The sequence below is a fragment of the Cordyceps javanica genome, chromosome 3 (genome assembly GCF_051103115.1).
Source record: "Cordyceps javanica chromosome 3, complete sequence".
NCBI lineage: Eukaryota > Fungi > Ascomycota > Sordariomycetes > Hypocreales > Cordycipitaceae > Cordyceps > Cordyceps javanica.
This window is the reverse complement of record NC_139297.1, coordinates 3,323,529-3,347,686: the sequence shown is the minus strand read 5'-3', so window position 1 is coordinate 3,347,686 and position 24,158 is coordinate 3,323,529. Positions and strand designations below refer to the sequence as shown.

General features: G+C 53.9%; 7 protein-coding genes and 1 non-coding gene across 8 annotated transcripts; 2 read left to right on the top strand and 6 right to left on the bottom strand.

Annotated features, from left to right (window-relative positions):
- Positions 1-313: 313 nt before the first annotated feature.
- Positions 314-1,631, bottom strand: V2A60_005210 (DNA-directed RNA polymerase core subunit RPC40; the record flags this gene model as incomplete). The annotated part of the gene is made up of 2 exons (XM_083256522.1): positions 314-1,396; positions 1,566-1,631. 2 exons carry the CDS (start codon positions 1,629-1,631, stop codon positions 314-316), a joined length of 1,149 nt encoding a protein of 382 aa, XP_083112648.1.
- A 337-nt stretch (positions 1,632-1,968) lies between these two features.
- On the bottom strand, positions 1,969-2,073 carry V2A60_005209. The gene has a single exon. It is a non-coding gene; the product is annotated as a tRNA-Ala (tRNA).
- A 283-nt stretch (positions 2,074-2,356) lies between these two features.
- V2A60_005208 (uncharacterized protein) lies at positions 2,357-7,068 on the bottom strand (the record flags this gene model as incomplete). Its single annotated transcript, XM_083256521.1, has 2 exons — positions 2,357-6,898; positions 7,000-7,068. 2 exons carry the CDS (start codon positions 7,066-7,068, stop codon positions 2,357-2,359), a joined length of 4,611 nt encoding a protein of 1,536 aa, XP_083112647.1.
- Positions 7,069-8,197: 1,129 nt separating this feature from the next.
- V2A60_005207 (proteasome core particle subunit beta 2) lies at positions 8,198-9,126 on the top strand (the record flags this gene model as incomplete). The annotated part of the gene is made up of 2 exons (XM_083256520.1): positions 8,198-8,323; positions 8,437-9,126. 2 exons carry the CDS (start codon positions 8,198-8,200, stop codon positions 9,124-9,126), a joined length of 816 nt encoding a protein of 271 aa, XP_083112646.1.
- Positions 9,127-9,947: 821 nt separating this feature from the next.
- V2A60_005206 (tetratricopeptide repeat protein) lies at positions 9,948-12,134 on the bottom strand (the record flags this gene model as incomplete). Its single annotated transcript, XM_083256519.1, has 1 exon — positions 9,948-12,134. The coding sequence occupies one exon, from the start codon at positions 12,132-12,134 to the stop codon at positions 9,948-9,950; it is 2,187 nt and encodes a 728-aa protein (XP_083112645.1).
- Positions 12,135-16,501: 4,367 nt separating this feature from the next.
- V2A60_005205 (retrograde cargo receptor ERV46) lies at positions 16,502-17,892 on the bottom strand (the record flags this gene model as incomplete). The annotated part of the gene is made up of 3 exons (XM_083256518.1): positions 16,502-16,675; positions 16,730-17,634; positions 17,700-17,892. The coding sequence occupies 3 exons, from the start codon at positions 17,890-17,892 to the stop codon at positions 16,502-16,504; spliced, it is 1,272 nt and encodes a 423-aa protein (XP_083112644.1).
- A 1,304-nt stretch (positions 17,893-19,196) lies between these two features.
- Positions 19,197-20,291, top strand: V2A60_005204 (hinge domain of cleavage stimulation factor subunit 2-domain-containing protein; the record flags this gene model as incomplete). Its single annotated transcript, XM_083256517.1, has 4 exons — positions 19,197-19,248; positions 19,322-19,447; positions 19,522-19,631; positions 19,707-20,291. The coding sequence occupies 4 exons, from the start codon at positions 19,197-19,199 to the stop codon at positions 20,289-20,291; spliced, it is 873 nt and encodes a 290-aa protein (XP_083112643.1).
- A 665-nt stretch (positions 20,292-20,956) lies between these two features.
- On the bottom strand, positions 20,957-23,671 carry V2A60_005203 (magnesium transporter CorA family protein; the record flags this gene model as incomplete). Its single annotated transcript, XM_083256516.1, has 3 exons — positions 20,957-21,233; positions 21,333-23,285; positions 23,349-23,671. 3 exons carry the CDS (start codon positions 23,669-23,671, stop codon positions 20,957-20,959), a joined length of 2,553 nt encoding a protein of 850 aa, XP_083112642.1.
- Between the last annotated feature and the right edge of the window lie 487 nt (positions 23,672-24,158).

The window sequence follows — 24,158 nt, the reverse complement described above, 5'->3', positions numbered from 1 at the left end:
GGGGCAGGGGGTTGAGTTGTTCTGGATTATTAACGTTGATGTAAAAAATACACGTGAAACGAATCCATCAAATTTGGGCGCGAAAAAGGTATAATATAATTCTTTCGATTGTTTTGGAAGTATCCCTGCCATTGCTTTTTTCTAATTTGCAAGAATGGTCAAGGTATCATCAGTATGTGTCTAGGATTGTGTAAAAACAGCCAAAAAAAAAAAAGACTACCCATTGTAGATTTTACAACTCTGCGCCGAAACGAAATGGACAAAGAAGAAAAACAAGAGAAAAAGAAATACGCCAACAGTATGCCTCGCCAAATCACCGCACCATGTTAATGACCTGCTTCTCGAGCCGTTGACACTTTACCTTGAGGTGCTTGACTGACTCGATGAAAAGCTCGTCGCTGTCCCACTGGCCGGTGCTCTCTATCGAAAAGATGAAGTGGTCGCGTCGCCGGCCGAGCTTGACCTTGCCCTCGAACTCGGGGTGGCGGAGGCACTCGCGGCTGACGGTATCCTTCATGGGATCCTCGACGACGGCGCGCATCTCGCCAACGTGGTCTTCCAAGCCGCTGCCGGGCGCGGCTTCCTCCCTGGTGACCTTGCGCAAGCCGACGACACCGCTGGGGAAGCAGCGTTGGAACTTCTCTGCGTCGCGGCCCACGATGGGCCGCAGGATCTTGATGGTCGGGAGGAGGCGATAAGAGGCGGTGGCGACGGGGGAGAACTTGGCGTGGTCGGCGCCGATGCCCTTGTGCATGTGCATGGACAGGTTGATGGTCTGCTTAGGTCGCATCTTGGCAATGAGAATGTCGGGGTTGACGGGGGCAATGACGTCGTCGCCGGAAAAGTACGTCTCCTGCTCGCCCGTAGGCACAAAGACGATATCCCGGGCGTAGACATGCGCGTTGTGATAGGCCTTGGTCGGGTCCGTCTCCCCGGGCGCGGCGTCCTTGTTGGCCGTGCACGTCACGTTGAGCTCGAGGCGCACCGTGTTGTAGTCGAAGCGACCAGCGTCGTCCTCGTCGCCCTGGGCGTCGGCGGGCTTTTTGTACCACTTGAGGAAGTCCTGCAGGCCTGCGCGGCCACCCTTGAAGGGGATCAGGCCCAGTCGGTGCGCCAGCACCTCGTCCTGGATGACCGAGGTGTTGTTCTCGATGAAGACGTTCTCAATCGCCAGCGTGGGAATCTCGGCAATGAGGATGCGCCGGAACGCGTTGGCGATAGAGGCATCGAGGCCGATGAGGGAGAAGGAGGCGTGAAACTGTTCATTTTGGTGGAAATCGACGGAAAAGTCAGACTGGAAGCGTTCGATTGTGAAGGCGGCGTCTTCGCCAGGAACATGGCCGGGATATTCGATGGAGCTAATATCGGTTACGGTCTCTTTATTGATATTAACAGTCTAGAGAACGATCATGGTCAGTTGTGACGGCTCTTGCTAGATTTGCTTGCCTGCAGCTGGTCGCTATTGATGGCTTCGGGTTTTTTTCATTGACACAGCTGGAATACACCATTGCCGTCTTGGTAGTCCTCGCAAGGTAGATTTTTTGAAAGAAAGAAGGGAGACGTACCTTGCGACGCTCCAGCTCCTCAGCGTCGGGCGCATTGCGCCATGCTGCTTGTCGTGAGGGAGCCATGCTGTGTGAATTGGCTTCAAGGAAGTTGTAGGTTGCGGCAGCTGGGAAATTTTTTGGCTGCCCCTCCAAAATGTTGCCTCGCGCTAAGTACTTAGTCGATGCCGCTGTTTTGACGACTGCACGCTAATGATTGAACCTCGAGGACCACTTTTTGCGCAGAGACGTTTAAGAAAACAAGAAAATTAAGCAGCCTATCTTAAGACGTGGTAGTACAATTTATTGGTACAAGAAGAAGAAAAGAAAAGAAAAAGAGGAAGAACATGGTACTGTTCACTAATTTTAAAACGGGTCAACAAGATGTAGTAAGGAAAAACGAAAAAAAAAAAAGAAAAAAACATGGACCTACGGGGATTTGAACCCCGGACCACTCAATAACCAACCATGTTACGGTTTGTCGCCGTGCAGGTGCGGATCGAGGATCATACCCCTAGACCACAGGCCCAGATTTTACGGGTCGGCTGCTTATTTGGTATTGTGGGATAACACAACCGCCGGTTCAAGATCAAGCTCTCAACCCATGGTGTTGGCTTCGCTTTGTATTCTCTCTTAGCAGCTCACCTGCGTCTGACGGCACTTCACAACATGAGCACATGACATGATATGATCGACATAATACCTGTGACATATAATCAACCTAGCCCCATAGAATCTATATCAGCTTGGTATCTAAACTACAATACGTGAAAAAAGAAGTCCTTGCCACGTTAACGAATGCTATGTTCTTATTATTCAACGTCCTCCATGTTCCAAACGTTGACGCCACGCTTCTCCACGCTGCCTCTGAGCTTCTCTAGTACTGCCTGCCTCCTTGCTCTCTTGTCCATGAGATCGCCCTTTTCTTCCTTACTAAAGCCGCTGAGCTTCTTTCTGGGCGGCGTCGCGCGTATCGATTGGCTGAACAGCAGACCGCCGTTGGATGAGATGCTGTGGCGTATTGTGCGCGATGGCGTCGAGTCTGGTGAAAGTATGCGACTGCGTCGTGCCTGGGGTGTCATCATCGGTGAGCCTTCGCGGCTAACGGATCCCAGCTTCATCTTTCGCAGTTGAGTCTCCAGAACGTCAATATCGCCACTGCGCTTCTCAACCATTGAGGTCATCCTGGTAATGGTGCGGATTACAGCATCTACCGTGGGCACTTGACCGGCAGCCTTGCCCGAAGCGCCCGACGCGGAGGCGATGCGTGCCTTGAGTAGGATGAGAGCCTCCTCCACATCGGTTAGCAACTTCGTGAAATTGGCGTATTCGCGGCGTAGCTCATTTTGCTGCGCGGCTTGCTCCGCGCTCAGCGGAAGCGACTTGGCAACATCTGCTTGATCCGGGTCCATTCGCGCAAGGATGACTCTCTTTAAATCTTCCTGCTTGGCACGCAGTCGATGCATGTCTTTAGCTAGGTCCTGGCACGCCTCGAGCTTTTGAGAAAGATCCTGGACCCTCGCAAAATCAAGATCAGCATGGAGTTCTCCGGAGAGCACCTCTTCTAGGTCATCAGTTTCGCAGAGAACCCAGTCATCGGCAATTTCAAGATCCTCCATACAACGGCCTTCTCCATCGCGAGCTTCGCTATGGCCCTGCGTGAATGATTTGATAGCTCTGGCATTGAGGCCAAGGGTGTCAATCATGGAGTTGATATCGCGATAAACAGCTTCAACTTGGGCAGGAATACTATCCTCGGCTGGAGGAGCCACGTTCGAGTGGGCTATGAACTCATCCAACTCTAGTGTGGGCTCAATCTCTGAGGACAGAATCTTTTGAATTTCCTCATCCTCTCTGTCAACAAGTGGCTTCGTCTCTGCTTCTTCTTGCTGCTCGCGGATCTTTCGCTGCTGTAAAAGGAATTGATCGCCGCTATCTTGCTGACGACTGGTGATGGATTGAGCAAGGTGTGATTGTGTGCTCTTGTGTCCGAGAATTTGTGACGCCATACCGGGCGCACTTACGGACCTTGAGGCTTCGGAACGGATGACGCGATTTGGAACAGCATTACGCAAAGGGCTGGGTGATCGTGGACTTGCACCGTTCTTGGGTTTTCCAAACAAAGGGGCATTGCGAGCCACCTCACCAAACAGTGTCCGGCCAGCATTTTGCTGAGGAATGGCCGTCGCAGGAGTTGTGCTGGTCATTCCGCCAAACGAGCTCTGAGGCGTGAGACCCGGTGTCTGCACAAGACCAGTAGTGCTTGGGCTGAGATCTTTGGCAACGTCAACGCCACTTCCCTCCGATTCGGCATCCTCCTCCTCTCCTTCAACCACTTCTTCCTCGTCTTCCTCTCCATCATCATCGTCGCTGTCATCAGAGTCGGGGGGAGGAGGACCAATTGGCGCTATAAAGGCTGGTGTTGGTCCAGATGGCTTCGTTGTTTTGAATACCGATGTCTCTCCAGACGAGAACAAAGACTCTGCTTTTCCCGTTGTCGGCTTTACACTGAAAGGAGGCAACGGTGCACTTTCGGCAGACTTTGTCGATTTTGGCACTGCAAATGGAGGGAGAGGGGCAGCTTCGGCAACTTTTGTTGACTTGGCTGCTCCAAACGGGGGCAGAGGGGCACTCTCAGAGGGCTTTTCTGTCTTTGGGAGCGCAAAAGGTGGAAATGGAGCGTCATCGACGGGTTTGACTGTTTTTGGTGCGGTAAAAGGCGGGAGGGGCGCAGTCTCGGCAGACTTCGTGTCCTTCGACGCCAACGTAAAAGGAGGCAAGGGTGCGTCCTCAGCGGTCTTGTCCTCTACAGGCTTGGTAGGCTTCGGCGCGATTGAGAAGGGAGGGAGAGGAGCTTCTTCCTCTTGTTTCGCTTTCGCTGGAGGTGTGAAACCAAACAGTTGGCTAGTAGAACGTGATGATGCAGAAGACGATGAGGACTCACCCAGAGGATACGATAATTTGCTAGTTGCGTCGGGAGGTAGCGGTGCTTCGAGCTCTTGCTTGACAGGGTGCTCCGTTTTGGGGGCAACTGGAGTCTGGGAGAATGGACTGGCAGATGCCTTGGGCTCATTCGAGTCATTCTTGGGCCCAAATAGACTGCCTCCGGAGAAAGGAGCGGCGAGCTTTGTTGGCTGTCCGAAAAGGGATGTGCCAGGAGCTGGCGAGGTAGTAGCTCCAAAACGGCTCGGTGCTGGCGTAGTAGTTGGTGTTGTGGATTCTATGGCCGGCTTGGTCGCGAAGATCGACTTCGGGGGGTTTGGCGCTTGTGACTGAGCGTCATCGTCGCCCATTTCATCGTCCTTAGCGACGGCTTGAGACGAGTCTGCACCATTCCCGGCACCAGTAAGTGCCGACCCGAACGCACTACCAAACATCGATCCAGAAGCTGCGGGGCGGTTAGAATCATCATCTTTGGCCGATGGATCCGGCTTGAAAGAGCTCTCCAGCTTGAACGGAGTAGAGCCAAACACGCCGCCACCTGGTCTATCTTTGGGCGTGAAGGGGTTATCTGCCGCTGGCGCCGCAGAGGCGAATGGGTTGCTTGCTGGTTTACCGGCGCCGCTGCCAAAAATGCTCGTGCCAGAGTTGTTATTTGAAGCGGTTGCGAAGCTACTAGTGTTTTTAGCAAAGCCGGAGAAGCCACCCGAAGCAGGAGTTGTCGAGCTAGATCCGTTGTTATTGGAAGCTGCCGCGTTCGCAAACGGGCTTTGGTTATTCGCATTGGCGAAGCTGCCAAAGCTCGACTGCCCGAATGCCGGTGCAGAGTTACCACCGCCAACATTCCAAGGCGAAGTTCTTATACCAAGCTGCGACGACTGGCCAAAGCCAATAGCCGAAGGCTTCCCAAATGCCGGTGCTGGCGTCGACGGCGCGTTACCAAAACTGCTCTGACCAAACGTGGCCCCTCCGGTTTGTGAAGGAGTGGCAGCAGCTGTGCCGCCGGAGCCCCAAGGCGAGGATTTTTGACCCATTGCGGAGGAAGTTCCGAAGGCCGGTGTCGCAGGTGTGGTAGAGCCAAATGCAGAAAGCTTCCCAGGCGCAAAGGGGGAGGCTACAGGAGTGGTGGCGGCAGCCTGTGCGGGAGGAGGCATAGCAGCCGAGTCACCCGCAACAACGAGGCCAGAGTACGTAGTGCCCTGCTTGATAGAATCCGTGTACACGAGCCACCAAGCACAGAGTATTCCTTCGTGTGTCAAGACCCAGAGACCTGGAAGCGGGCTCGGTGATTCCTTGAGCTCCTCGTCTGAAGGAATAGGGCGATACACCCTGTCTTTGCTTGATAGATCCAGGCTTACACCTACTGGCGTGGAATCATCCATCGACTCTGTCATGGGAAGCGTCGGGCGTCTCGTATCATCGAGGAGCTCAGTTGTCGTAAATACGCCTGTAATTTGGTCCACTGGCCAATCATTGGCGAGTGGTCTTTTGGATCGACTCAACAGGCCAACGTCAGTGGAGGCTGTCGATGAGACCATGAGCAAGTCTTGCAGGTCGGGATCAAAGTTGCGCAGACGCAGGATGCTATGGTGAGGCGTCTTTTCCGAGCCAAAGGGCTCGACAGGATCAGCGAGCTTTCGATATTGGAAGGATGTGGGGTTCTCTCGGGTGATGATGTGATAGGCGGAGGCTGAAGGGGAGTTGCTGGTGGAGTGAATGGCGAGAAAAAGATTGTTTTCGAGCCAGATGAGAGTGGAAACATGGCAGTCTCCAAGATTGGGCGGTCTGGGGATGTCAGCCTTGCCCTGTCCCTCGGGCGTCATCTGGTGAATGGACCCATCAGCGAGACCGGCACACAGCTGTTTCCCCTTTGCACTCCAGCTTATGCAGCTCACTTGAGACTTGAGCGCGCCGCTCACCTGCCTGTCGCGCAGGTTGGCCATGAAGAGCTCCCCAGATTGCGTGACAATAGCACACAGCTCAGCCTTCTCGGCGGTCGGGTTAGGCGCGAGGGCGCGGAGGGCCTGGCCGCTGGTGGGCAGCTCGAAGGCCGAACTGGTTGCGCCCTGCAGCAGCGACTGCACCTCATAGACGGCAAGGCCGCCGCCCGACTCGGCCGATAGCAGCAGGTAGTTCTCGTCAGCAGTGAAGGTGAGCTGTGAAATGCGCATAGGCATAGGGATCTTGAGCTGTGGCGCGTAGCTGCGCACGTCCGAGTCGCCCTCTTTCGGCGCCTCAAAGGTCTTGCGGATGGACTCTGTTGTGGCAAAGGCAATGTAGTCGGGGCCCGCCGCCGCCGCGAGTCCCCTTTTCGGAGCGATGCTGAGGAGGGAAGCTGACGACGGTGGTGGTTGGGTCCATGGGCTCGTCAGGCGGATTTTGGCGTCGCCGGCAATAGACTGGAAACCAAGCGCCTGCAAGAAACAAAGTTAGTAAAAGCACATAAATGGATGATGAAGACCGGTTGTTGACGAGAATTGATAAACTTAAAGGTTGCAAACTGCAGATTTCATACCTCTGTTTGGATGGTAGGCAGTTGCTGCCCGTCAACTGCACTACCAACAGCATTGCCTCCTCCACCCATTGCACCTTGTGAGAAAGCATTGAAAGCCATTCTCGCTCCCGTATGATTAATCCAAAACCGACGGTGTGTTCCGATATGATACACTAGATGCTGAGGCGCATGAGTGTGGTTAACAGATTGACCAGCCAGCTACTTTTTTTTTGGCCCTGGCTGGTGGCACCGGCAGGACACGACGAATGGAAGATATTCTGGTTCGGGGGGTCGTCCTGAAGAAGAAAGAAACCAAGCAAAAATTATGTCACGATTCGGAACGCGTCTGTATCGAAAAGGAAGAAGAGCGAACCCGAAATGACGCCGGAAAACGGCTCCGGAAGGGGGAGGTTGATTGCTGAGCGGCCTGGTAGGAACGCGATGAGAGTCGATGGGCAGAAATGGAGACTTTCGAAAAGGTTGGAGGAAGCTCTGCAGACTGACCCCTGCACAAGCCCCAGCCGCCCTACTAGTGCTGCCTGCGCTGCCTGTGCCCGTTTTCAAGCTTGGGAGCTGTTTAGGCTGAGTTGCTTCTACACGGTTGGCGGTAGCTTTACTTTCTCAAGAATTGAGAGAAAAAAAAAAGCAATGATAGCCTTTTCGCATGGATGCTATTGGAAAGCCATGATTCACTGCAGCTTTTCTCAGTCTATATAGAAAATCAAATTGTGCTGCTTTGTAACACCGTACTCAGATTCCGTTTGCTGCGGATGGAAGAGCTCCCAGTCACGTGCAGTAGACACCCAGACAGACGCCACTGTAAGCTGGCGACAGCGCTGCAACCTGGGGACCAGCCTGGCCAATCAACGACGCGCCTGTCGAGCAGCACCAGCTCTCCCCCAGAGAGAGGCCATCTCTTGCGCCGCCAGAAGAGGCACCTTTTAGCCTCGTCATCAGCTCTCTGCCTTGACCTCAAGCTTGTCCAGCAGAACCCGCCCACCACCACCCGGCTATTCACATCTCTGGAGGCATCGCACCGCTCCAATTTGAAGCCATCACCTATAACGATTTCGGATTCGAGTTCATTGACGCCCCCGCCTCGCTCTCTCTCGACGAATTAGCTTCATAGCAAGCCCGGTTTATAGAGAGCCTCTCAGCGTAGCTTTCGCGCTGCTCGCCCTTCCCGCTCCCGCTCCCCTTTACCCCCCTTCGGAACACGATGCCTGGCTTCGACTTTACCAACTACAACCGCAATGCGGCGTTGCACTCGCGCGGCGTGCCTCTTCCCAAGGCCACCAGTACCGGCACGACCATTGTTGGCTGCATATATGATGGTGGTGTTGTGGTACGTCGATGAACCGTCCCCATCTACAACGCTCCTCAAAGCTTGCACAGAGAAAAAAAAAAGAGATTCACTCCCTTCTAACACTTCGTTTCGTCTCGCTCCCTCCCTTCTAGATTGCCGCCGATACGCGAGCCACGTCGGGCCCGATCGTCGCCGACAAGAACTGCGAGAAGCTGCACTACATCACGCCGCAGATCTGGTGCGCGGGCGCTGGCACGGCTGCTGACACCGAGTTCACGACGGCGCTCATTTCGTCGCAGCTGGAGCTGCACTCGCTGTCGACGGGCCGTAAGCCGCGCGTTGTCACCTGCATGACCATGCTCAAGCAGCACCTGTTCCGCTACCAGGGCCACATTGGCGCCTACCTCGTCGTCGCCGGCTGCGACCCAACCGGCACCCACCTATTCACTGTCCACGCCCACGGCAGCACCGACAAGCTGCCCTACGTCACCATGGGCAGCGGCTCACTCGCCGCCATGAGCGTCTTCGAGACCCAGTGGAAGCCCAACCTGTCCAGGGACGACGCCGTCAAGCTAACCAGCGACGCCATCCTTGCCGGCATCTTCAACGACCTTGGCTCCGGATCCAACGTTGACGTCGCCGTCATCACCCAGGAAAAGACAACGCTGATGCGCAACTTTATCAAGCCCAACGAAAAGTCGGCCAAGCTGCAGAGCTACGTCTTCCCCAAGGGCACCACCAACGTCCTCAACGAGCGCATTATCAAAAAGAATGAGATTGGTAGATATATTACGGTTCAGGAGGTGCCTGTTGGGGGTGACCAGATGGAAGTTGATACGTAAATCGGTAAATGACGCCCAAAACGTGCTGGCGTGGGAAGGATGAGGGGAGGCTGTGAATGACAGCCATGAAATGCGGTTAGATACAAGGAGACTATAAAGCTGTAACAACATCACCGTTTTGATCCAAGTACTGTGCTGATGCATCGTGACAACATCCACTACGTTTCTAATGTGCTGTGAAGGTCCTGGCGGTAGAGGTTGATGACATAGTTCTATTATTCGATAGATTGCATATGCAGATTATGAGAAGCGAGTACTCGCAGATAACTAGAGGTGGATAATGCGAGCAGCCATCTGGAGTACGCTCAACGTAGATATGAAAAAAGAGGAAGATACCAACATGAGATGTGGTAGATGATGAAAAAGAAGGGGTTGGACAAAACGAGGTATAAATATACATGAATTGACGAAAAAACATGGTAGCGGTTGTTGGCCAACAGACAATAATGAATTTGCCGACATGAAATATAAACACGATGCTGAAGAAAGTGGTAGCATCTAGTTGCAGCTGATACGGCTGCTTGTTCTCCCAAGCGGGAGCAGAGAAAGGATGGTATAAAGCGAAGAGAAAATTTTGGGTAGTAGCGATTGAGACAAGAGTTGACCGCACCTGTGAAACTCCAATGTCGATTATGCCGGGAAAAAAAAGATGCCGGGAAAAAAATGACGCGAATAGAATAGTTGCAGAATAGAGCATCGAATAAAAAGGTCGAAAATGCTGGGTAGGGACGTCATCATCATCACTTCTTGCAGGCCAATTCCCACCGTGTTCGCGAGGTTGTGTATAGAGATGCGGATCTCTGCTAGTATTTGTGGAATTTTTAATCAACTGAACGCTTCAGACCGAACATGGTTCGTGCCCGTGATCTGCTGCGAGCTTTTTTGACGTCTTTGGAGGGGATATCATCGACAGCGTCGTCGTTGTACTTGGCCTTGTGAATCCAGCTATTGCCAACCATGCTCATACCCTTGGCTTCGGCAAGTCTGTAAAACTTGGCACTCTTCTTGAGGTTCTTCTTACAGCCGACACCCTGGGCATAGCAAAAGCCGGCCTCGGCAAGAGCGTCGACATCACCCCAATTGCCCGCAATTTCGAAACACCGTAGAGCAAGCATCTTATCTTGCTCAATGCCCCATCCATTCATGTGACTAACACCGAGCTCATAGATGCTCAGGGCAAACTGAGCCTTACGCGCTCGTCGTTCAAGAACATCTACATGCTTTCCCTCCTTGACGAGGTCTTGGTCATCGGCGACCTCGACACTGGCATGTTCGGCAGCCTTACGAAGCCACTCAACACCCTCACGCTGGCTGGGTCGCATTCCCCAGCCGTGGCGGCAAGCAAGGGCATATAGAAGCATGGCAGTAGGGTTGCTTTGTTTGGCAGCAAGTCGCAGGTGATAGGTGGACTCCTTGAGCGAGCCGTTTTCGTGCAATTGGATGCCCTTTTCTAGGTGGTCCTCGGCCGTGAGCTCCGGTAACGCAGAGGAGAGGGATGTTGCTGTCGGAGGCGGCCGAACAGTTCCGGCGCTATCTGACGTAACAGCAGATGCTGGCATTCTGCCACGTGCATCATCCAGGTTCGATTGCCGGGTTCGGCCACGAGTGACATCCTCTGAGCGAGAGCCATTATCAACAGAGGGCCGGCTCAAGTTTGGGGATGGGTATCCTGCGAGGCCTGTTCTGGAAATATCCAAGCTTGCCTTGCCGGCATCGAAAGAAGGACGGGCAATGAAGCTCGAGGCGTCGTCTCCCATGAACCTGGCCGAGGAACTAGAGGGGCGAGTCGGTGGGGAGGGCGGCGCTGCTGCAAGTTGGCGAGGGTTAGAGGTTGAAGGTGTGAGAGGATACATTTCCGGCGGCTCCGATCTTTGGACAGCTTTTCCTCGTGGAAGGGTGAATTTTGAGTAAATATATGACTGGCCAGTACCTCTACCATCATCCGCTTGGTGATCAAGGAATGCCTCACTGTGCATGCTGACCGGAGTATGGGCATCATCAGCTAGAAAGAACGAGGGTTGGCTGTCGGAAGACGCTTGCCTAGTAGGCAAGTCAAAGGACGGCGTGCCAGCACGACTAAGTGGACGAGAAAAGTTAAAAGAAGGGCGAGGAAGGGCAGAGCAGTCAGAGGCGACAGAAGGCGATCTCTGAAAGTTGTTGGGGAGAGCACCGGCGGCTGCGAGTGCGCTACTTGCGGAGGACAGCTTGCGGGCGGTTGTGGAATGGAACGAGCTGGCGGGCGTACTTGCGACATCGTCGTCTATCGAGGCTGGGGGGGAGGACTTGACACTGGACGTCCGCTTGGCGAGGAAAGGAGGCCTTGGTGGCACAAGGCCAGCGTCTTCAAAGGACATGCGTTGTCTTTCGGGAGAAACGGATAGTTGGGCGGAAGGAAAAGCGCCGGGTATGTTTCGGACTGGTGATCTTTCCGAGCGTTTCTCGAGATGGGACTGCGCATCGCTTTGGATGGGTGATGGGGAGCGGGTTCGAGCGCCGAAGAAATTTTCATTGTCGTCAGGTTTGAGTTGTCGGCGGTCACGAGGCATGTCAGGAAATGCTCCAGGCATGGGAGGAGCTTCGTCAAGATTGGGCTGAATGCGGCTCAGACGCGGGTGCATGGAAACGGGGCGTTCGCTGGTTTCAAAGGCATCCTCGAATTCAGTCTTGAGGCCAAGGGAATCGTCGGGATAGTCAGGCGAGTCAACAGGGTCGACAAGGGGATCGAGGGACATGGAACGAAAGTAGTCAGATCGGCCCTGGACGACTAGAGGGCTCTCTAGGGTGAGTGGCGGCAGGCGGCTGACCCGGTTGCCGTCCTTGTCGCCATTCTGCAGCTGCTTGGCGAGGATGCGACTCTGAAGAGCAAAGGCGTCGAGGGGCGAGAGCTCCGGGGGCGCCTCACCAGCAATGTGCAAGCGGGGAGATCGTAGGGGTCTAGAGGCGCTGGAGAGGCCCGAGGCATGCGAGTCTGATCGAAGGTCCAGCAAATTCGGGCGTTTACCGGACATGATGAGAGAGAGGCTTGGCCGTTGGCCAAGGCAGCTTTGCTCCAACTAGGACAGAAGCGAGTGGGGAGAGTGACTTGGACAGCCGAGCGACTGTATTTCGAATTTGTTGTTTGAGAGAGAGAGAATCGTCGGATCAGAAGACAAGATTAGAGTATTGAATGGAAGGGCTCGCCATGTAGCGAACGGAGCGAGGGGCGATGGCGTTGTCGAGAGAGTGCGCAGGCAGGTATGGAGTCGGAAACGGGTTCCTGCAGGTCTGAGCGGAGGCTGTTGAGACCTCTGAAGACGCACAGCGCAAGGGCGCGAGACGATGAGGCGAGGAAAGGAGCGGCGAGTGGCGAGCGGCAAGCAAAGCGATGTGAATTTTAGATTGGGAGAGGAGAAGAAATCGAGGCAGGCCGGCTGAGGCCGGCGCCGAGCTCAGAAGATGATGCTCTCTGAGGAAGATGGTGGACCGTCGTGACGGAGGGAGGCATGCGGAGACGTTGGGTAGTCGGGGGAACCTGGGTTTTTGCGGGTGCGAACACGACAGGCTGTCGAAGGTATAAAGGCGAGATTCTGCATGCGCACGCGCGTAGAGGCCGTGTGCTTTCTTTTCTTTTCTTTATGTTGGCGGCAGCGAAAGAGATAAAAAAAGGTGTAGGAAAAGAACGATGGGAAGAAGCAAGCGGAGAGGGTTGATAGATTAGGCAAGCGGGAGGGAGAGCAAGAGGGTGTGAGATGATGGGTGTATGGATGTCAACGGGAACAAATTTGGGATTTATTATTAGCCCGGGGAGGGGAGGGTTTGTTTGGCGGATGATTTTTACTGAGTACCCAGCCAGGCTACCAGGTTTGTACCTTATTAGGTACCTTAGCTGCTTAGGTAGTGCGGTAAGTAGCAGGCTTGCGGCAGAGGAGGTGGGACTAGGGGACTCGGCGGCGGGCCAGTGGTGCATGCAGGGTGTGCAACAGGTGCAGCAGATGCGGCAGATGGCTTGCAGATGGCTGCAGAAAGGAGAGTTGAAGGCCTGGAGGGGAGAGAAGCAGACAGACAGACTCTTGCAGGTAAGTAGGTAGGTACCTAGTTCATGAGGCGCCCAAAGAGATGTGGGAAAGGGGGTAAGTATCGACTGGCCAGTGACCTACCTATACAATGTGGATTTTTGGCGCATTTATCATTTTGGGTAGTGGATTAAGTTAGTACCTAGTACTCACTTAGACCATGTCCAAAACGATGGATGGCCATGTTTACAGGGCAGACTATATCTAGGTAGGTAGTTACCGAGCAGCTGAATACCTCCCGTGTCTCCCTAATAAGCCTAGGTATGGCGCCGGCAGCGCAATAAAGTCGCTACTTGGACCCTGAGCAGCAAGAGCCGTTTAAGTACCTATACTTGGGACTTGCCAGGTAGGTGCCTTCTACTTAACCTGACTTAGGTACCTACCTACCTCCCTACTAAGGCGCCAACGGCCACCGAACCTTTGGGGCTTCACCAGTGCCTTGTTTAGTGGGTTTTGCTGGTAGGGGTGCCTGTGAGGGGAGGGGCGGCAGGCAGTGCAAGTGCAATGTGCCCAATGTGCTTTGTTTTGTTGTGTCTGTCTGTCATCTGTGTGCCGGACCCGTGGCGAGGTGCGCCTGTGGCTGTGTGGGGACCGACTTGGCAGGGAGCCGCGGGGAGGGAGCGAGCCACAGAGAATAATAAGCTGCCAACTGCCAGCCAGCCAGCCAGCCAGCCAGTGAGTGAGAGAGGGGGGAGCCCGAGGACAGTGACTCGCAGCCGGTAGCTAACTCAAATTGGTATGTGTGTATTCCACCTTGGTTAGCTGAATAAGTTTCTAGGCAAGCCAATAATGGCAAGTAACGGGGACCCTGTGTCTCCCATGTATGAACCAAAAGTACATTCTGCCTCGTCCGCATCCGTAGTTAAGTACTTGTCTTGTCAGTTCAGTTGGCCCTCCCACCACTCAGACTGAAGGCGCCCTGTGGCGGTGGTCAACGGGCGGCCTATGCGTTCCAGCAGCCCCACAGCGACCTGTGACGGTTCCTGCTCGTCATCCAACCAGCCAGCCAGCCTCCCAACCATCACCGGTCATTACTTATTTATTACTCAGTACATTCTAGTACGGAGACAGAAACCTGCTTCTTTCTTCAGCAAAAACAAAAAGAAGAAAGAAAAAAGAAAAAGAAAACCAGCACTTGGATCGTTGCCAAGTCGCGTGCACGTCTTTTTCATGCGGCCTCGCCATGCTTTTCCCCCTTTAAGAGTCTGGTCTATCTATCTTATGCATGCCCTGAACTTGACCTGCGTACGGAGTATCCGTACTTGCCAAACTTTTGCTGCATTTATCCCTCTCTTACAGACTGCTCTGTAGCCAAAGCCAGCACAACGAGAGGCACTCACAGCACTCATATCACCCCCCTTCCTCCTCATCCTTCTTCTTTCCTCCTCGTCCTCCTCCACCTGCAACCTATTAATAACCTACTAATAATAAATAGCACCGACGGGGGTTTGCTCATCTCAATCTCATGGTGCTACTGATACTCTACCCCTACGGCCCCGGAAAAAAAAGGGTCCCTCCTCCCTACTTACCAGTCCAATCCCGTATAATAGCCCACGGTATTGAACTACTCAGTCAACAATAAATAGAATCCGGCCCTTGGCTTCGTCTCTTTGCCACCTTGCCACTCGCCACCTTGCGTGTACTGAGTACTGATATCTATTTATTATCTCTGCTACGTATTGTGCTAAAAGTAGCTCAAACACCGATGAGGGGGAAAAGCAAAAAAAAAAAAAAAAAAAAAGGCAAGGTCGTCAAACGCGTCTGGGGCCTCGTATTTCCCGCCCTAACCATCGTAGAAGCCAGAATCCCCCCTTCCCCTATCCGATTTCTACCCGTCGCGGTCGACTCCGTACGCCGTCTTCCGCATATCATCCCACCAAGTGGTGCTCATTTTACGGGTTAATACAGGCTCTGTATCCGTATCACGTACCAACTAAATTAAGTATAATACCCGACTCAACTCCTTTGGGTTCCTCCCTCCAGGGCGACTCACACTAACCCAGGCAGGCATTCATAGTGGCCAGGCATCATGCAGCAGCTACTGATACAAGCAAGCTCACTCTATGAGTACCCCTACGTCTTTGACCACACCCAGCGACCCAAAGTGCAAGTACTCGATTATGCACTCTGGACCGCGCGTTTGGGTCGCCCCTGCTCATGCGCCATGCAGCCTTACAAGTGAACTAGAAAATCATTACTCTACAACCCAACGCCACACCCACACAGCCTCGCAGAACAGCCCCAATGATTCAACGTGGCGAGAGAATATAGAGGGTTCGTTTGGTAGATTGTATAAATCGCTTGCTTTCTCAATAATGTCTACTTACCCCGCACATATGCCTGCTTCTCAACTGCCTACCTGTCAACCGTCTAAGTACCTACCAGTACGCAACCTGCGCCGACACCCTGCCAAGCCAGCCAGCAGCACCCCTGAACGTCTCATTGTCCTCCCCACATTGAGCCAAAGGTAATACACATGTCATACCTTTGCAGTCAAGAGATTTCCAATTGCAGCTTTGCAAAACATGCTTATTGCTTTGCGATTCCTTGTTTTGACTTTTGCTTGTTTTTTTTGTTGGTCCTGCCAAGTTTCGTTTATACGCCACCCGTTTGGGATGCTCTCGCATCAGTCATGCGCAACTTTACAAGAAGCACTCGGCGTCTTGTCTCTTGTACCTGCATGTACCTGCATACACTCACATGCACAAGCAGAAGTATGCACGTCCAAACGACATGAGAAGAAAAAAAGGCAGAGAAAAAGCAAAGAGAGTATTGGGCTACCCGTGAAACAAGCTCCTTCCCTTACCACTCCCCAACACGCAATTACCCAGTCAATATCAGTACAAACACACGGGGGAGTCAAGGGTCGTCGTTTTTTTTTTTTTTGTCTTTTTCTTTTGTCCCCCCCCCCCCCCCCCCCCCCCCCCCCCCCCCTGTCACGACACGACACTCCTCAAAGGTTAATCTTGCTTTTCCGTTCCTGGCCAGCTCGCAAATGTAACGGTTGCACTGGTAAACTGTTACTAAAAATTCATGGCTACAATAGCAACCCATCCACCATCTAAACCAGGCACTTTGCATGCCTGTCCAGCTCCGGCTTCCCATCCATCAACAATATGGCAGGTTACACTCGTCGCTGCGAAACTCACTTCCCTCACCTCTCCCTTCAGTCCTCAAATTTTGATATACGTCTCACCTGTGGAAAAAAAGACCCCGTCGTGCCAAGAATAAACAAAACGCCAAAAACATCAGAATGCTACAACAACTCTGTCTCCGACAGTGTACCCAAAGAGAAAAAAAAAACGCTTCCGCTGTTACGACTTTTACAGTTTCTTAGATCGAATCTTCTTCAGTCTCACCGTACCCTCAAACAGGCCACGGTCCACGGCAGCGGCAACCGTCAAAGTACCGCCAACGACGGCACAGAGACCAGCGATGAATCCCAGGAAGCTCTTGCCCTTCTCTTCTCGGTTGATCACCTTCATGGGCGAAATGTCCTGTAAACCGTTAGATCCATGTTCGTCCATGATACTTATAGCGTCTTGACCTACATAGGAAAAGAAGACACCCGGGATGCCGCCGCGAGAGTGAAGACGTTCGGCGTGGCCCTCGGCGGAGTCGTCGCCACCAGTGAGACTTCTCTTGTGGCTAGTCACAGAGTATTGGTGCGTCTCCACGCTACCATCCGCGTTCATCGTGCGTGCCATCTTCTCCCAGCCCAGAGGAAGAAACGACGTCGGCACGATCTTGACAAAGTACATAAAGTTGTAATTGGGGTCGTTTGTCAGCTGCTTTGTGTTGTCCAGCGGGTTGGCGTGGTGATTGGTCCAGGGCGTCGCGTCTTTGCCCAGCTTCTTAACCACGGCCTCTGGCAGCTGGGGGCCGAATCTCAGGTGGTGGATGTGGTGCGTGAAATCGTGTTTCTTGTCATCCGTCGTCTCCCAGTAATTCTTCAAATCGTGGACATGCATGTTGCCGTTGCTGAAGCTGCGGCCGGGGGCCAGGTGAAAGTTGCCCACGACCTTATTCACTTGCAAGAGGCCGTCGATGCGGCAGCCCTCGTGTCGCTGCTGCTCCAGACGCTCAGCATAGTGCTCACGCTCGCACTGCTCAAAGGCTTTGCCATCGCCAAACGCCCACGACACCTGGGCGTAGGCCTCGCGGATTTCCTCGCACGTGTTGCAGCAGCCAGACTTCTTAACATTGCTTGGGGCAGGCGCGCCACCACAGTCTCCGCAGTAGCTAGGATCCAGGTGTTCAGCTGCATCGTTGTGCAGGTCCAGAGAGCTGACGTCGATGACGCCGCCGCCTTCAGCTTCGGGACGAAGGCGGACCTTGTGCACGCCGTGCGCGACACCGTGTTGCTGCTCGCCAGACACGTCCATGACATCGAGGGTCAGTAGCTCGCAGGGCATGCGGGGGAATGTAATGTTGAGATGGATATCCATGCGCTCGCCTGCGGTTCACCGGTGTCAGTAGCCCCAATTCACAGGTAACGCCGGTTCTATCTGCACCACTCACCTCGTCCCTGGTCGACGACGAGCTCAGGGCGGATGACGACGGTTCTGTAGTCGGCCCATTCTCCCCAGACCAGAAACAGCACCACGAGGAGGGAAACGATAGTTACCACTCCACCGCTAGTTGTTCTAATTCGAGCCTCGTCGACCGTCTTGGTGAAAGCGTCGAGCTTTGTAAATCTCGACTTGGCGGGCATCTTGGATGACGCTCCGAAGGGAGGATCTCGATCTAGATACGCGATGTGGAGGACTATTGCCAAAGAAAAGTCAAAGAATGACAGTGCCGGCGGGAAATCCAGCGATGGCTGGCAAGAAATCGAATCAATTGACCTCGGACGCCAGAGTCATGGAGAGTGGCAATGGTTGGAGTAAGGGCGTCGAGACGTGGCTGATGTTAAGGTGATGAGAGTCGCTATTAAAGGCCACAGTCGCAAGTACAAGGCGCTGCTGCCACGGGTCCATTCCACTGCGTTGTCCTGAGTTTCCATTTTGGGGTGTCATCGCTTAGTCATCACAACAGCTTCCCCAGCATGAGTGATGGCAAATTCCTCCAAATGGGCCATGGTATTGTGGTCGCGTAGATGCTATTTCAGGATGGCTCAGCTGTTTAACGCATGTGGCATGCTTCCGGTCTCCCGAAATGTTTATGGCCGGATTGCCACGAGCTCGATATCAAAATAATGGGTGGCGTCGTGTTTGTGCTCCAAAATACAGTACCCAAGCGCGAGGCAACTTGATGCAGCACGCGAGCATGGGGAGATTGACCAAGAGCAAATGAAAAAGTAACTAGGACAGGAAGGGGGAGCAGTCTACTACTAAGCAATGGACGCCGTTATTCTCGAATTGACTGGACGCACTCGCCTTACCAAATCACAGGGCTACAGAGATATCATGCAAGGTATACTTAGATTTGTGTCGAGATACGACTAGGCGGGCTATATCAGTAGGAAGAGAGGACAAGGAAGAATTAAAAGCGCACCACAGATCATTCAAAGAAAACAAGATATACGCAAAGACGACGGACAAACAACTTGACACTCACTAATCAGAAATCTCCGGTGTACCACTATTGATGAGCACCCTTCTCATAGAGCGAGTGAGTGGGGTCTCTGTCTGCCAGCTGTAGGCGGCAAATCGCCGGTAGGCACACAGCAGAGCCTGAAGCTTCCAACCGCCAAAGCTACTTGGTATATCAACGACACTCAATCACTAAAGAGGCTTTCGCTTTCCTCGACTATCTGTCGTGGTTCCGTAATCCAGGCTTCCAAATACCAAGCGATAACATCCGAAACATTCTCGCATATCCCGAATTTTGGTTGCGCACAGCAAACTCGATACAGCCGCCGCAACGACCGGAGGACCAAACGCGCGACACCAAACAGGTCTGCGTGCCTTTTCGAAATCCACTGCCTGCCATCCTGGTTACCTTGACTTGTCACTGCCGCAGTCTCAGACACGCGCCTTCTTCACACTTGACGCCGAGGAAAAAAGAGAGAGAAAAATGTCGACGCGACCACCTTCGCGCGTTGTCTTCGTTGGCAACATCCCATATGGTCCGTTTGGCGTGGTTGTCGCAGCTGTCGAGGTCACTCCCATTGAGCTGATCTAACCTCACCACGTGTACAGGGCTATCCGAGGAGCAAATAACCGACATCTTCAGCGACGCCGGCAAGGTTGAGCGTTTCCGCCTCGTCTACGACTCCGAGACAGGCCGCCCCAAGGGCTTCGGCTTTGCCGAGTACCCAGACACAGGTACGACACCCGCAGTGCGCACCACTTGCCCGTCCCGCTGGTCCCAAATCTGACATTTGGCCCCTGTTGCTTAGACTCTGCCTCTTCGGCCGTCCGTAACCTAAACGACTACGAAATCATGGGCCGAAAGCTCCGCGTTGACTTTTCTCACGAGCAAAAGGCTGCCGACGACGACTACACACCTGTCAGTGAACGAATTCTGCTGCGAGCTCACTCCGATATGGGAAAAGCAAAGAGCTAACCAAATGTGTGTTTACAGAGTGCGGCCACCACGTCCAACGGAGCTTCTTCACACGTGGCCCAGCCATCATCACTGCCGCCGCTGCCCCCCGGCAAAGACATCCCGCCAGGTCTGACTTGCACAGACGCCATCTCGCGAACGCTCAACACGCTGCCGCCGGCGCAGCTCCTCGATATCCTGACGCAGATGAAAACACTAGCGACGTCAGATCCCCAGCGCGCCGCGGAGCTGCTACAGCAGGCGCCGCAGCTCTCGTACGCTGTGTTCCAGGCGCTGCTGCTCATGGGCCTGGTGTCACCCGAGGCAATTCAGTCGGTTGTTGAGCCGGGCGCGCCTGCTCCTGCCGCGCAGCAGCAGCCCCCTGCGAGCTACGGCGTCGGTGGCTACCCGCAAGCACCCGCGACTAACACACCGCCGGTGGCTGCTGGCATGCCTTTTGCTGCGCCCGGTCCCACGCCCGCCGCCGTTGGAGGCCAGGACACGGATGGCCTCATGCGTGCGCTCATGGAGCTCCCCCAGGCCCAGATCGACATGCTACCCGAGTCGGAACGACAACAAGTCATGGCGCTTCGAGCAGCCTTCGTCGGCCAAGGAAGGCGATGATTTATATGGTGCATTTATGGGAAAAACATTGAAAATGGAGAGTATATCTTGGACAAGAGGGCCCCATTGATGTTATGGTGTTTCGGCGTTTGATTACTAGCAGTGAGCAGAAAAGTTGAAGACCAGTAGGGTGGTATCTCTCGAGATGTGTGACAGGTTTCTTCTGGGTAAAGAACAACGGCAAAACAACTTGGCAATAGCTACTAATGGACTTTTTTCTTGTCGGTGAAGTGATGCCGTCTGGAGGACATGTTGTGCATGAGACGTTAATTTTTATATCGTAATTCTATGAGTCGCTAATGTAACAGGAGATCATGTTGTGGCCGTTGATGCACTAGCTATCTGAAGATGGCACAGAATGCTCAGCTTTTGCTAGCATGGTAAAACAGTAAAATCAAAGAAGAATAAAGTCATAACGAATTCGCCGTGAAATCCCCGTCATCCTGAGTGTTGCGCTGCCGAAGCTTGTTTCTGCAACGTCGAAGAAAGAAGACAAAAGAAAAAAAAGAAGCAGTTTGTCACTCTCGGTCAAAGAAAAATACTCCATGGAATTCACCAGATGCACAGAAGAGAAGAGGGAGGGGGGTTCTCCCCTCAAAAAGAAGCATTCATCCAAAACGAACAGCAAATTGCAGTGAAAATGATAGTTTGTCTTGTACTTTTGTTTAGACAATTTTATACACGCGCTTGGCAAGGAGATAGCACGCTAGGCCAAAGCACAACAAGCCGGCCGTGATGAACATGAACCACTGCAGGTCGCCCTCGTTCTCCTGGCCGGGAACCCAGACGTTCATACCCCAGAGGCCGGTGATGATGTTCATGGGGAGCACGATGGTGCCGATGACGCTGAGGCGGCCGAGGACGTCGGCCGTCTGCTCCTGGCGCTCATTCATGCGAATGTTGATTTGCGCGAGGTAGTTGCCGTGGGCGCGGGCCAGAATTCTACAGCACAAAAAAGCAGATAGGTTAGCAAGTAAAGACACACAGACTAACACTCCTCCCAGTAATTACCGGATGAGCAATTATTCTTTTGAAACATACTTTTCGTAGTGACTCAGGTTGGAGGTCATGGTCACAATATGATCTTGGATATCACCAAGATACAGCCCAATCTCCGACTTGGGAGCTACTTCCCAGCGCTCGTTGCAGCGCTTAGCAAAGCCCTTGATGACGTCGGCCTTGTTGCCAAGGAGCCTGTACAGGCTCATGACGCGCTTTCGGCAGTCGCCCACGCGCCTGAGCATGTCGCCGCTTGCCTCAGTAATAGTAGCAGCATCATCCTTGTTCTTCTCGTCGGCGTTTTCCAGGGGCGAGTGCAGACGCAAGATGGCCTCGTCGATGTCATCAACCTCTTCCTCGATATTTTGAATAAGGGGCTGAAAGACGTCGGTAATGTCGTCAATGATGGCATAGGAGATCCAGTCCGACGACAGCAGCAGGTAGTCGCGCAGCTGGCGGATGCGTCGCCGCACATTGGCCGGGTGCGGCGTCATAGAGAATTGGAAGCTGAGAACACCCTCGCGGAAAACGACCACGTACATGTTGACAGGCTCCAGAAAGCTCTCGCTATTGATGTCCTGATCAAAGGTACGGTAATTGACAAAGTAGTAGTGGCGAAAGAGCTCAACCTTCTCGCGCGCCTCTTGCACCATGATGTCTTCGGCAGTGAGCGGGTGAATGCCAAACGCTTTGGAGATGACCTTCATCTCTTCCTCCGTAGGGCAGACGACATTAAGCCACCACACCGGCCGGTCTCCGTACCGGATCGGCCTTTCCGGCTTGGGCGTCAGATCGAGAGGCTCCGGCAGCGGTTTGAACATGGTACTTTCTGAATTACGAAGCCCGTTTGCAGTACCCATTGGTGCCCTGACGGACGGCGCCCTAGAGCTTTCGCGGGTAGACACATCTACCAGAGGCTGCGCCTGTGCCATTGGCGCAAATCGAGGCGGAGAGAAGGCTCCACGAGCGGACTCGGATACAGATGGCTGGCGGGTGGAGCGGCGAGAGTCGAGGTCAAGTCCGGCAGGCACATGAAGCGCTCGCGACGGCATAGACATGGTATCGTCGCCGGAATCGGACTCGTCATCGGAGAGGATACGGTGGTCGGGAATGAAGAGCTCGCGAAAGGTCCCTCCAGGCTGCACAAGCTCTGATATGGTGTGGCTGTGGATTGTGCTCTGAAATTCTTCGTTGAAGTAGGTGAAGCGGTACGGAACCTCTTCATCGGTCTGGAACCAACCTTTGCGCACGGGGCGTAGTCGGCCATTGATAAGTTGAGGTTCCGTAATCCTCTTAGCTCTGCGTTCCTCGCTCCTGTCCTCCTTTTCAAACTGCCTCCACTCCTCGAGGACAGACAAATCTGGCCACTGCCGTCGGCGTCGGCGACTTTTTTGCTGGACGCCATCGCCACGAGTGGGAGCTTCGTCATCACCGAGCTCAGACATGTCATGGGTAGGAAAGCAGACATCAGCCTCGGCATCGGGGTGTGGGGTACGACTGCCATCGTGGCGGTGTCCTTCCTCATCGTTGAAGTAGGGTGCGTCGTCGCCGACAGTAGCGCGTTTGGGGCTACCGTTTCGCATGGCCATTTCGTCTCGCAGCATCACATCGCCAAATGTCATATCACTGTGGTGATTGAGTGTGCCGAAGGTTGGAGAGCCAGGAACGGAGGGCGGATTGTTTACATGATAGGGGTCTTTTCTTCCAAATGCAGCCGCCAGTTTGGTCGTGGATGATACGTTGGACGATCTACGGCTTTTGCTCTTCTGCGTTCTGGTATCAGCACCACCATAGCTAGAGGAACCAGTGGCACCGAGCCGACCAGAATCAGAGAGCAAGGGTGCCGTCTCGTCCCATGGAGTAACAGGACCGGATCTGTCGCTGCTGTGGTGCGTGTGTACAGAGCGCAGTCTACTGCTGGCACTTGGGAGGGGATTCTGGAACCGGTCCGGCGCAACGGTCGAAGGTCTCCGTACTCGCAACGGCGTATGCTCTCTATGTCATGTTAGTTGCCACGGAAGGTGGAAGGCGGCTAATGAGGACGGAGGCGAGGCGGACCTATGATCTAGCAGAATCTCGCTGTCGATGCTACCGGCACTGACATTTCCCCGGGGGTGGTTGTAGAAGCCGCCGGCAGAGGAGGCCCTATCGGTTTCGTCGTGGCTATCGCCGTGTAGAAGAGCAAAGCTCTTGCGACGCGACCTCTTCTTCTTGCCGCCGCGGTGGCCTTTTCGTTTACGAGAAGCTCGGCCAGGCTTTGCGGTGGTGGATGACTCTGCGCCGGCAACAGTGGCGGGAGCAGGCGCAGGCGCAGACGTCGGCGCGGGGCGGTTGGCGTCTCGGTTGGCGTCTCCCAGGGGCCTGAAGCGATTGCTCTCCATGCTGAAGGGAAGGGAGCCGATGCGCGTGCTGAGGGCCGGGCCAGAGAGGGGGGCGAGGAGCGTATCGCGCGTGGTTGGATGATGGGGGCCTTATCGCGGGTATTGGTTGGAGGATGCAGCGATTCCGTCTGATGCTCCGATGGTCAGGTATCAAACCGAAGTGCCCAGCCTCGACAGATCAGACTCTAAAAGTCCGTCTCTCGAAGTAGACATACGGTGTAGCGACCGTCGTCGGCAGAGAGATTTTCGTTGTTTGTTGCGCGAGGGCGAAAAGAGATGATGAGAAGTCAAATTCTTGCTGGGCCGGTGGGATTAGAGTTGGAGAGAAGTGGTGGTGGCGATGGGACCGCCGAAGCGGTGCTAGTCTTGCTCGATTAGCACTAGTCGTATGCAGTACCTCGAATATTTAGCGGTGGTCTTGAGCACTGGAGTGGTTGAAGAATTCATTGAGCTGCCAAATGCCAAGGCACTTTGCAGAACGTGGGTC